The sequence below is a fragment of the Antechinus flavipes genome, chromosome 6, assembly GCF_016432865.1.
Source record: "Antechinus flavipes isolate AdamAnt ecotype Samford, QLD, Australia chromosome 6, AdamAnt_v2, whole genome shotgun sequence".
Classification (NCBI taxonomy): domain Eukaryota; kingdom Metazoa; phylum Chordata; class Mammalia; order Dasyuromorphia; family Dasyuridae; genus Antechinus; species Antechinus flavipes.
The window spans coordinates 16,030,566-16,042,777 of record NC_067403.1 but is presented as its reverse complement, the minus strand read 5'-3'; the positions used below and the strand labels follow the sequence as shown (position 1 = coordinate 16,042,777).

General features: G+C 42.5%; 1 protein-coding gene across 5 annotated transcripts in view; it reads right to left on the bottom strand.

Annotated features, from left to right (window-relative positions):
- Positions 1–11,643, bottom strand: part of LOC127540922 (sodium-dependent phosphate transport protein 2B-like) — a 205,660-nt gene extending 194,017 nt beyond the window's left edge. For all 5 annotated transcript variants that reach the window (XR_007948315.1, XR_007948317.1, XR_007948316.1 and 2 more), the window contains exons 1-4: positions 11,526–11,643; positions 6,280–6,388; positions 6,044–6,178; positions 1,364–1,492 (exon numbers count right to left, since the gene is read on the bottom strand). Coding sequence is in view for 1 of the 5 variants with exons in the window: in XM_051965905.1 (XP_051821865.1) it covers positions 1,364–1,492; positions 6,044–6,178; positions 6,280–6,385 (370 nt within the window). In the remaining 4 variants the exon portion in view is untranslated. The remainder of the gene's footprint in view (positions 1–1,363; positions 1,493–6,043; positions 6,179–6,279; positions 6,389–11,525) is intronic.
- Between the last annotated feature and the right edge of the window lie 569 nt (positions 11,644–12,212).

Below are 12,212 nucleotides of genomic sequence, written 5' to 3'. Positions count from 1 at the left end.
AATAACATATATAATTGTTGGTTGAGTCTGTTGTGAGTGCAATCCAAAGGCTAGAGGCCACTGTGTAGGGAGGAGGAGTGAGAAGGAATCTCTGGCTGCCGAGGTGGGCAACGTGGCAGGGGGCAGCCAGGGTCCAATGGGGTTTTAGGAAGCCGTGAGTCAGATCCTGCTTCTGTCTCATTCTGTGACATAAACAAGGCACCTGAGTCTTCTACACAAATTTCACAATGCCAGAAAAGTGCCAGGTATTTTCATCATTTGCCTTGAATCTCACCACCTTCTCACTCCAGTTAGAATCTCTGCTGGAAAGAGAACAAATCCCCTGTCTGTTCCTCACATAGAGTTCCATGTTCCTCCTACAGAGTTCCATGCTCCTTACACAGAGAGTTCCATGTTCCTCACACAGACTTCCATGTTCCTCACACAGAATTCCATGTTCTTCACACAGAGTTCCATGTTCCTGGGCTCTGGGAGAATTAGAAAGGTCCCTCCTCCTCCTTCTGTTGGAGTTGAGGGACACTCTCTTCCTTTAAAATTTTTCCACCCAACTCTGCCCTTTCCCAAGCACCTTTATTAGAGCTCTGAGGCAGCTTGCTGACAAAGTTAGTAGTCTCAGTGGTTGGAACCAAACCCACAAGACGGTCGGTCCACCATGCCAACTCAGGTCAACATTATGGAAAGCTCAGGAGTCCAGGCTGGGGGTTAAACATGCTCACACACACATAAACACACATCGACATGGATGCACACAGGCACAAACTGTTTTGAGATACAACTGGAAGAGTTTGTGGAGAGAATGGAGAAGAGTAAATGGGGAAGGCTTGGGCAAAGTTACCCGAACCCTCTTCTTCACTTCCTTAGTGTAAATCTGACCTGTTTCACTTCGCCCAGTCCAACAAAACACAAAACAAACACACGGCTCTTAGCCAGATCCCAGTCTCTGAAACTAGAGCTTATGTTTGAGAAAGAGGGATCAAAGCACAAAGGGTCCTCCTCACACAAATGCAGATCAATGCATGTTTGTGCGTGCGCGCACACACACACACACACGCACAGAAATGGACCCATCACACATTCTTCTCATAAAAATTTCTGAAACCCAATCCTACAGTGTCTTGTTTCCAAAGACTAGATAGAGGCTAAATAGAATAGGTCAGGTGCTGGAGAAGGGTCAGGAGAGAAGGGGGAAAAGTAAGAATCAAGAAGCATCCTCTTCTTTTGAATGGATGAAAAGGTGAGATCTCTCAAAGAATAGTTTTTAAAAAGGGATATTGCTTCTTGATTGGCTATATGCTGAACCAAATCGATTAAAAGAAAAAAAGCTACCCATAAACCTCTGACTATCTGATGTCATTTCTCGTACCTCCAACCAACTGGAAAGCGCTGCTGAGAACGTCCAAGGAACATACAAAGAAGTAGAGAAATACCAGGAGGAGAATCACTTTTCCGAACCCTCTGAAGACAGCAGTTACTTTCTCTGTGGTGCCTCTCTCTGCAAAAAGAGGAAGTGAATAAGCCTTTATTAAATACCTACTGTGTGCCAGGACCTGTGCTAAGGGCTATGCAAATATTGCCTTATTTAGTTTATGCAGGTGTGTATAGCTCGCCCCCATGCAGATGCACACACAAACACACACACACACACACACACACTCACACACACTCACACACACAGATGATCTGGCATCTTGTGCAATCATGTCCCATCTCTTTCTAGCCAGGAGAAGGCAGGCTGGGGTTGCCAGCTTCAGGGATGCATTGGAAACTGCATTTGAAGTAGCAGCCATTTATTTGAACCCCCCGGTAAATGGTCCCTAAATGTGGCCCTCTTTTCATTAAAAAAGCCACATTTGTGGAGAAGCTTTTGGACATCAGAGAAATTGAGGTCTGAAAGAAATGAGGGGGAGCCATAAGCAAACCAGGCTGACCCATTGGCTTGCTAAGTGGAGCATAAAATAGGACCAGTCAGTTCCAGGTAGAGAGTCCCAGATAATGACCAGCCAGAGCACGTAGAGGGCATTAGGGCTCACTGGGGTCTTGGGCTTCACAGTAAAAATGACAGTCTTGCTTTTATAAAAACTCTTTTGGCCCCAAATCTTCCTAATGAGGCTGGCCAGCCTAGAGGATTAGCCCTGAGGGGCTGTTAGTCCCGCCCCAGCCCCTCCCCACAGCCCAGCCCACCTCATGGAGATTCAGAGCACCTGCCCCTTCTCCCTGGCCCCAGGCTCCATGCTGGATGGCCCCTTTCATCCAGTATCCCTGCTCCCAGTATCCACTTTCTGCCTTCCTTCCTTGTCCATAAGCCACACTTGTCTTCCACAGACCCAGTTCAGCACCAGGGGAGATAATCATTCATTCATTTATTTAACCAATAACCACTTTTTTATGAGCCAGCTGGGCAGAAAGCACCGTCCCAGGGCTGGGGACCTGTAGAGACAACCCAGATGTGTTCCTCGCCCTCACACGCTGTGATCTAATGGGATGAAAAATATGCCCAAATGGGAAATGCTGCACAGGACCATGAGAGGAAGAGAATGGAAGGAGAAAAGGAAGAAGTACTGGAAGAGCCAAAGTGCCCAGTGTGCTTTGAAACTGGCAGAACATTTCACATTTTCCTTCTCTTTTCATCCTCACATGAACCTTGTGAGACAAGTGCTGCTATTATTCATTTTACAGCTAAGGAAACTGAGGCTGCGAGCACCTGACTGACCGAGCTAGGAAGTGTCTGAGGTCTATTCAGATGTGGGTGTTTGTGACTCCAGATCTAGCTTCTAGGGTTCTATCCGTGAGCCATCTAGGGTACACCTTGTGTGCGCATGGAGGGAGAAGGAGTGACGGAGCTTACAGGCGTACCTCATTTTATTGGGCTTTGCAGACATGATTTAAGTCCATCAGCACCATTTTTCCCACAGCATGTGGTCATAGAGTGGTGTAATTCTCACAAAACTGCAAACTTTTTCATTATTATTATATATGTCATTATGATGTCATGATTGTAATTGTTTGGGGGGCCTCACAAAAGGAGCCCACATAAAATGGGGAACTTAATGAATATTGTGTGTGTTCTGACTATTCCATCTCCCCGCAGTTCTTTCTCCCTTTCTCATTCTCTCCCTCTACTTGGGCCTCCCTCTTTCCCTGAGATACAACAAAACGGAAATCCGGCCATTTACTAATCTTACCATAGGCTCTAACTGTTCAAGGGAAAAGGAGTCAACAGATAGGGCAATCTTTACATTGACTTATATTAAAAAATTTCCATCCCACCCTTCAGCAAGCACCATCTTGATCAATCAGCGGCCATCAGTGTGGAGGCTCCATCAGCAAAAATATTATGACTTAAGGCTTAGTGGTGGTTAGCATTTTTAAGCAATAAAATATTTCAAATTACATTTATATTTTTTAAACATAATACAATTGCCTTTAATTAAGTATACAGTTTTATTTAAATATAATGCTATTGCACACTTAATAGACTGCAGTATAGTGTAAATAGAATTTTTATATGTACTGAGAAACCTCATGTAATTCACTTTATTGCAAATTCACTTTACTGGGATGATCTGAAACCGAACTTGTACTATCTCTCAGGGATGTCTGTATATTCCTCACTCCCTGCTTCGGAAATGATGATCCCCAGAAATTCACGAGCTCGTCCCAGAGTGCAAGACGGAGCTCTGGGTTCCCACCATTCACCAGAAGGTCGGCCCATCTGACACTCCCACGTTATGCATTTGCCCACTGTCTTGCCTCTTCCCTACTGACTTTGTGGAGCTGCCATGGTCCCCAGGATAAGATTCACCTCATTCTCACTTGCTCTGGAGCAGCCTGAGCACACAGTCATAAGCACAGATACACTTAATTAATTGTATTTAGTGTTGATGATGGTGATGATGAAATTCATCTTTAAGCCACCAAGGGTGCCCAGGAGTGTAACAGTGTAGTGGCAGACAGCCAATGACAAAATGTGACCCAGCACTGGCACAGGCCGCTGCTGGCTCCTAAAGCTAAGCCAAGGAGGCCCAGATGGCCAGAACCAGAAGCACTGACGACCAATGGGAAGAGAGGGAATTCTGTCTTATGCAGGATCCAAGCTATTGACCATTTTTGTATATCCCCAAATCTATACTTCTTTCTTGAACATAGTAGGCCTCTAAAAAATATTTAGGAAATGAATCATAATGTAATTGTAGGAAGAAATCTCCCATCATCTAGTCTTCCCTTCTAATTCTTTCCAAGACTTTCTTACCCCACACCCCCAGTCATTCAGATCTGATTGTATATTTGCTCTAATGGGAGCTCATTCCACTTCTGGACATTTCTTGGTTTTAATTAGCTGCCTCATCTTTCTTCTGGAACCTCCATATAATTTCTCACAAGACCAATTCACCTTCTTCCACAGGACATCCCTGCATAGATCCAAACATTTCTTTTCCTCTAAGCCTTCCTTGCTCCTTCACTGCAATACCACCAGCCCGCCTGCCCTCTGGGAGAAGCCTTCTTATCTCTTTCTATCCCATCCAAGTCCCCGAACTGCTTCACTGCAGCCCCGCAGGACTGGACATTCCACTTCAGGTGCGCTCTGACCAATGAAAACACTTACCATGAATCGGACAGCCTTCTTCTATGAATGCAGTCTAGCATAAAGAGGCAGGGTGAGGTAGCCCTTGGAGGCACTAAGACCTCAGTACAAATCCTGTTCTCCCAATACCAATTGAATGATAGTGGACAAAGCATTTTCCTCTCAGTACCCCCAGGCAACTTTCTAAAACTGTAAGTTAGAGGTGAATTGCCAATCTGTATCAGCAGAGGAAATTCCTATACTGAGTTTGCTACAGCAAGGAAATCAGATTAACCAAAAATAGATTACCTCCATTTTAAAAATGAATCAATGAGACAGAAATGTCCTTCTCTTGGTTCTTATTAAGATGAACTTTTTAAATATGGTTTGCTATAACGCCAGCTACACCCAAAGAAAGAACACTGGGAAACAAATGTGAACTATCTGCATCTTTGTTTTTCTTCCCAGGTTATTTATACCTTCTGAATCCAATTCTCCCTATGCAACAAGAGAACTGTTCGGTTCTGCAAACATATATTGTATCTAGGATATACTGCAACATATCCAACATATAAAGGACTGCTTGCCATCTAGGGGAGGGAGTGGAGGGAGGAAGGGGAAAAAATCGGAAAAGAAACGAGTGCAAGGGATAATGTTGTCAATATAAAGTAATCATTAAATAAAAATTAAAAAAAAAATATGGTCTGCTATAACGCCAAGTCTTCCCCATCATATGTTAGTATACTATAGAACAGTATGAATCTTAATGTCTGTGGGAAGCACATTCATGGGATTTGGATAAAGGAGGTAAGGAGAATCCAATGGTTCCCACTGGCCATTGTTCAAGGAAGAATGGGAACCCAGAGATGTCATAGGGAATAATACAATGGAGTCCTGAACGAAGGCATAAATTGAGTTCAAGCAGCCCAATAATAATCCACATTGAGAGATATCCTATAATAAGAAACGTTCACAAGGCCTTAAAGTCTTCAACTCCTGTAGAAGTGGCAGAAATACAGCTCTAACTACAAGCTTGGAGAAAGCAGAAAAATGATACCAGCCAGCATTTCCGCAGGGCTTTAAGATGAACTCCATGTTTTCACAACAACCTTGTGAGGTAGAGAGTCCAAATATAAGATTTCTAAATCCAAGGTCACTCCTTTAGGAAGTGTCAAAAGCAACACAAACCTGATTTTTAAACTACAAATTCAGGGCTCTTTCCACTATATTGCATTACCTGGAAATGACAAGGTGCTACCCCTTTCCACAAAGAGAAACACACAGAGACCTATATTCTCTCTCTCCCTCTCTCCATTTCTCTCTCTCTCTCTCTCTCTCTCTCTCTCACACACACACACACACACACACACACACACACACACACACCCTTCCTTATGTAATGCTGAAGAAGGAAATGATTACCAGAAATAAAGCAAACCACAGAAGTAGCAATAGGTCATATATTCTCCTGAATGAGGTTACCTGACCACTTGATCTCAGTATCTTCCACGTTAGGCATGTCCCATGGGTCTTGCTTAGCTGCTGGTTCTTCAATCAATGCAATAGTCGAGTAAGATGGCAGAAGTTCTATTTTGCTTACAGGAGAATGGGCATTATCTACCAAAAAAAAAAAAAAGGTAAAAACCCATTTTTCTTGGGAAGGAGTGGAAAATGGCAGCATCGTGTTACTTCAAGATGAATGAGAGAATGGTACTTACTGCTGGAGCTTCCTTTATCTTTTTCAGTGGATTGTTGGATGGTAGCCTCTTCAATGAACTTTTTAGGATCAGAGTGGGAGTTACCCAATTCAGGCCAAGGAGCCATGGTCTGTGAATAATGAAATTTTAAAAATTTAAACTGGATTTTATATCAACAACCCCAGAAAGATGAAGTATACAACAATAGCACCGACAAAAAGCAAAATCAGTCAATGGTTCTAAATTTCATTTAAAAAAAAAAAAAAACACAATTTCTTTCTTCTAAGTGTGACATCATGGGATCACTTTTTCACCTTCAATCTTGACTTTCCCAACCACACATCCAGCCTCTTCAAGTCATGTCCCTTCTTCTGAGATTCATTCTCTCCCCCTCCTCATTGGCCTAAACTATCCAGATCACCTGTCCTAGTCACCAGCTCAATAAATGTCAACTTTCTCTTCGGTAAGAACTCCTCCTCCACACATTATCTACTTCAAACTTATCAATTACTTTCATCTCCTTTAATTCCTAGCTTCACTCTCCCTACCGGACACTATTTTTGGTCTTCTCCTTCCATGCTATTTCCAGATTCCTTAAACTGAATCATGTTCATCTATGAAAAGTAAGCTCTCCAGCCTCCTTTAAAGACTTCCTGATTATCCACTATCCCAGAGATGAAGGGCACTACTACTGACACATTATGCCATCCATGGGTCAGAAGCTACATCCCAACTAAATCGCAAAGTGGGAGAAACGTTGACTATACATTCATTTGTTCCTTTCTTATGTAAACATGCTCCTCTTTTGGCTCAAAGTCTAAAATCACCAGCTCTTGGGACTTGTGTTGTAAGTGTGCAGGGAACATGGATTTTGAGCAACTAAACAATGCAGAGCCTGCTTGACATAACCCATGAAATACTATTTGAGATAGGGATAATGAGGATAATGACATTAATCTCTTGCACAGCTGATGTTAAATCAGAGTTTTCTTTTCTTACTTCCTTGTTAGGACACAAGACCTTGGGGATAATCCTGGCATTTTGAATGTTTTGCTATTAACAATCCATGTACCCTTTTCTCTTATTGTTTCCTGGAATGAATGTCTCAGGCAATGGCCCTAACTTGTCGTGTCGTATTTATTCTTCAGGTGAATCCAAGGAAAGATCCTTTTATTTATATCTGACAATCAAAGGGGTTGCAATGTGAACCTAGTATTCCCAGGATGTGTGTGACCAAGGAACCAGTTCAAGAGAAAATAAGAGAAGAGAGAGAGACAGGGCACACAGAGAGACAGAGAAAGAAAGAGACAAAGACAAAGAGAGACAGAGACAGAAACAGAAAGAAAGAGAGAAAAGGAGAGAGAGAAACAGATGGGAGAAAGAGAAAGAGAGAGAGATGGAGTTTCAGCTCAGTGTGTTAATTTTGGGAGACTTCCAAAGTGCCAGACATATAGTAGGTAGGTGCTTAATAATTGGTAGCTGACAAATTTATATATCATGGTCTATAGCTTCCTGCCTTCAATGACCTGCTGTATATTTTTATCTGAATGTCCTGCAGTTACAATAACTTACACTTTTTCATTCAGATATAAATGACTGGACTCAACAGATCTACAATTGGACTCGGCGTCTCTCCCTGTAACCATGCAGCCATCTTCAACTTAACTCCCTCTGTCAGCATTCTCTCTCCCTCCCTACACTCTCCCAAAACTGAACATAAATGAGTTTTCCTCCTCCCTTTCCTTATTTTATAGCTAATCAGTCATCAAGTCCTCTCAAGTTATCTCTCACGTGTTCCTCATGACCATCCTATCCCTTTCCCTTCCACTTCCATCAGCATGATTCTGGCCCTCCCACAGCCCTTTCTAAAATGATACAATAATGTTCTGTCCCCCAGTCTCCCACCTCTTCTGTTCATATTAATCACTACTGGTGTATAATTCATTCACCAGGAGCCTTGGTGAGAAGCTGTACTTTAGATTTTCTCAGCTGGTTCATTCCCATGGTTTCTGGGTTCATTCATTCATTCACTCACTCATTCATTCACTCCCGTCTATACCACAGGATATTTTAAAACACAAATGCCAAGGAAGGTGGGATCCCTTTACATTCTATAAGTTCACTGGCTACTTGGTAGGTTAAACCAGGTTAAGGGGGAAAAAATAGAACAATCCCATTCAGAACTGTGATTTTCAACCCATCAGAAGCTAGAAAAGCAGCTACTTTCCTGATGTATGCTCCCTTGGATGCTCAACCTTCTATCCAACTGAGCCTTCCCACATCACCAAGGCTTTCCTCATCAGCTCTTTCCCGAGCTCCATCTCCAGGTAATCTCCCCATCACTCTAAGCCCATCTCAGCTGCTTTCTCCTGAACTAAGCCTCTCCTGGAAGCAATCTCTGATCTGATCCCTGAGCACATTGTGCTCACACCTACAGTTTGCATATTCTTTACAGAAACCACGAGTGTATACATTTCACTAATCCTACTCAGTGATTGCCACAGGATACTGTCTTATTTAGAGACTATTCTAGACACTGTTTTGATTTCATCCTAGTAAGGGGGACTCTTCCCTCCATGACAATCCATTTCCGTCTAACTCAGTCTAGGATGCTGAAAGGCTAAGTGATTTGTCCAGAGTCACAAACTTAGAGTGAGTCTGAGGCAGGCCAGGAATCCAAATGTTCCTGACTCCAAGCCTGGCTCTGTCCCCTTGGGCCCACCACACTGCCCCTCTGGCCTGGCACAGCACAATCACATCTTTGGTGCCTCACAAAAGTTTGAAGGCATTAAATACAGCCAGCCTGACTACTTCAATCAGAGTTCCCACCCATCTCCCCTTTCAAGTAGAGAAGCAATTAGTCAATGAATTGAGTTGACAATCTAGAGACCTGGTTTCATTCCCAGTGCCCAGGCTTTGGGCATCCATTTCCTTAACTATAAAGTTGGGAGATTAGACTAGAAGATCCCTTCTACCTCTAAATTCTTCTTGTATAAGACCAGTAATAAATAGCATCAGAATGCTATATGGCAAAACAAAACAAAACTAACAAACAAAAAACCAGGGACCTTCGCATCACAGTGATCTGTCCAGCTCTGGAGCCACCATCACCTCAGGGAGCATACTTCCTATTAACTTCCTATTAAAAACCAACTCAAAATTTAGAGTCTTCTACTATTGCTTCTGGAGAGGACTTTCCTAGCCAGGAAAAGAACAAAACAAAGAACTTGGGAGAAAATAGAAGCTGCTCAACAAAAGATTTCTTTCTGATACAAATGCTGAGGGAAATGTCTCAAAAATTTTTTTTTCTGAAGAATGAACAAATGGCACCTAACCAAGTCACTTGTTAGTCATTGATGGTTTAAAAGAAGAACAAAATATTTGCTACCCTTTTCTATCAGTAAGTGGGAGATGATCAGTTGGGGAGATTTCACTTTCCTTCCCACTTGGTTATCCATTTAGTGAAAAACAACATTTAACCAACTTCTCCCTTTTCCCCCTGAAAATAAGGTCAGAGTAAGTCTAGCTTTGCGAGAGATTTCATCTTCATGGCCTTTTTCACTCATGAATTTGGTCAGTGATTTAACTGGGGCAACTGGCAAAAAGAGCAGAAATTCAAGGTCACTCTCTTTTTTTAGGATGCCAAAATGCTTTTCCAGTGTTCAGAAGAAAGAGCCCAGTGGAATTTATTTCAGCAACATTTTAGCTTTTGCTTGAAGTAGTTCCAGAGAAACCCCAGAACACCATGCAGGAATCCCATGCACTGCTAAGTAGGTTGAGATTTAGGCAGGCTTCAGTACCGATGGGACCTGGCCATTGAATACTCATGAGCCAGAAGAGCAGGTTAAGCTACCTAGCAAACATTTGCTTTGGTTTTTTAAGCCACTCCCTTTCACCTTTTCTGGCATTCTCCACCCCCAGAGCCAAAGAAGCTCCTGTGGAAGAGAGAGCCAGGTGATAAAGTAGGGCACCTGAAGGGAAGGGAAGGATACTGGCACCTAACCAATCAAAACTCTTTTCCAGATAGACATACAGAAATCCATTCATCCAATCCAAGTGAGGGTTGCAGAATCCAACCATGTTGGAAGTTCCAGTTACTACATTTATTCTCTGCTTGGCTCAGATAAAACTTGAATGGGAAAGCTAGAATAAAATCCCAGTTATTTAGGAGTTATTGAGTCAGTCTCAGGATAGCCCAGGGCTCAGGGCTGCCATCTAACAGCAAGAATATGAACACAAGGGATGTAGGGATGAGGGAATCTCTTAAACTCCCCAACTGTGTTTCAGGGTAGAATTAGCTTCATTTCAGGGAAAAGCTAAAAGAGTTCAAAGATGGCAACCATGAGGTGTGGCTGCGATGGGGGAGGTGGTAAATGTTTGGTGTGAATGGTACTAGTCAGTTAGAATGCTTGAAATTCCAGGAAAGCGTTAATAGTGTGTGTTGTTGCATTTCCAACCTTTTGAATAATTAAGGCAAACTAGGAACCTTGCCTGTAAACTTTCTAGGAAGTGTTTTGTTATTTTCCAGTTGGTCAGTCATTTCCAACTCTCTCTGACCTTGTGAAATCACAGAACACCAATACTAGTCATGGGTTTTTTCTTGGCAAAGATACTGGAGTGATTTGCCATTTCCTTCTCCAGGGGATTAAGGCAAAGAGAGCATAAGTGATGTACCCAAAGTCACTCATCTGGCAAGTGCCTGAGTCCAGTCTTGAACTCAGATCTTCCTGGTAACAGGCTAGGTGCTCTATCCACTGAACCACCTAGTTACCTCCTATTTAGTAGGTGAATCTTTAATAAATAATGACTGATTGATTGATTGATTAGCAAATTGTCTACACTGTGGGATGGATGGGATGCTAAATGACCCAGACTGGACTTTTTGGAACAATCCAGAAGTGTCAGAAAAATAGGGTAAATCTTGCTGGGTATTTTCAGTACAATGAGATTTCCTCTTTAATAAATGCTGATTCTTCTGACATGTTCCCCTCCCTCAGGATTTCTCACACTCTTGTTTCTCTTACTTTCCCAAGGCACAGACCTGCCTTCATTCTAAAATGGCCAGGTAAACCCCAAGTTGGGCAGGAAGTAATCCCCACCTTTCCTCAGCCCTTTTCAGTCACTCCATAACTGGCAACTTTTCTCACTAAGCACTGAATAGAGAGAAAAAGGAAAGAAGAAGCAGTGTGGGAACAGCGGAAAGAATGTAACTTCTGGAGACAGGAGACCCTAATTCTTCTGTTGATCATCTTGGGAGAATCACTTACCACCCCTGGGTCTCAGGCTTGTCAGCTGTAAAATGACAGGATTACACTTGACCACTGGAGTCCTTTCCAGCTCTAATTCAAAACTGGTTTACAGTTCCAAGAAATAGGTCTGCCAGGAAAGGAGAGGAGCAAGACTAAGTTTCATAATGATTTGAATTCTAACTATTCTTGTTCTCCTGCTGAAAACTGTTCTGGACAATTGTTAAAAGACCTGGGCCCAGATCCAACCCTTACTGGCTAGCCACGTGGCCCTAGGCAAGTATCTTCCTTCTGAGTCAGTTTTTATGTTTGTCAAAGAGAAAGAAAAATCTTTACCCTACTTAAGTCATGAGGAAAGGTAGACAGACTCATAATTGTTAACATTTATAGCATTTTACACATATGATTTGATGTAGATTCCCATGGAACTTTTCTATCATAAAATAGAGAAAGAGCAGGTCTCTCTGGAAGATCAGAGAATGGGGTTCCATGATTGATTCTAGCCTGACCAACAGTGAGGGCATCGCTCCCTCTAGGAGAAAGAGCAACATATGATTGTTCAAACAAAATGAGCCAGACATAGAGAGAATGAATTATGATAACATAGGTATCAGAGAGGAAGATGCAGATGAAATAGAAAAATCACCAAGACTTTTCACTGAATCACAAGTACGATACACTTTTTTTCAAATCTTCCCTCCTAAATTA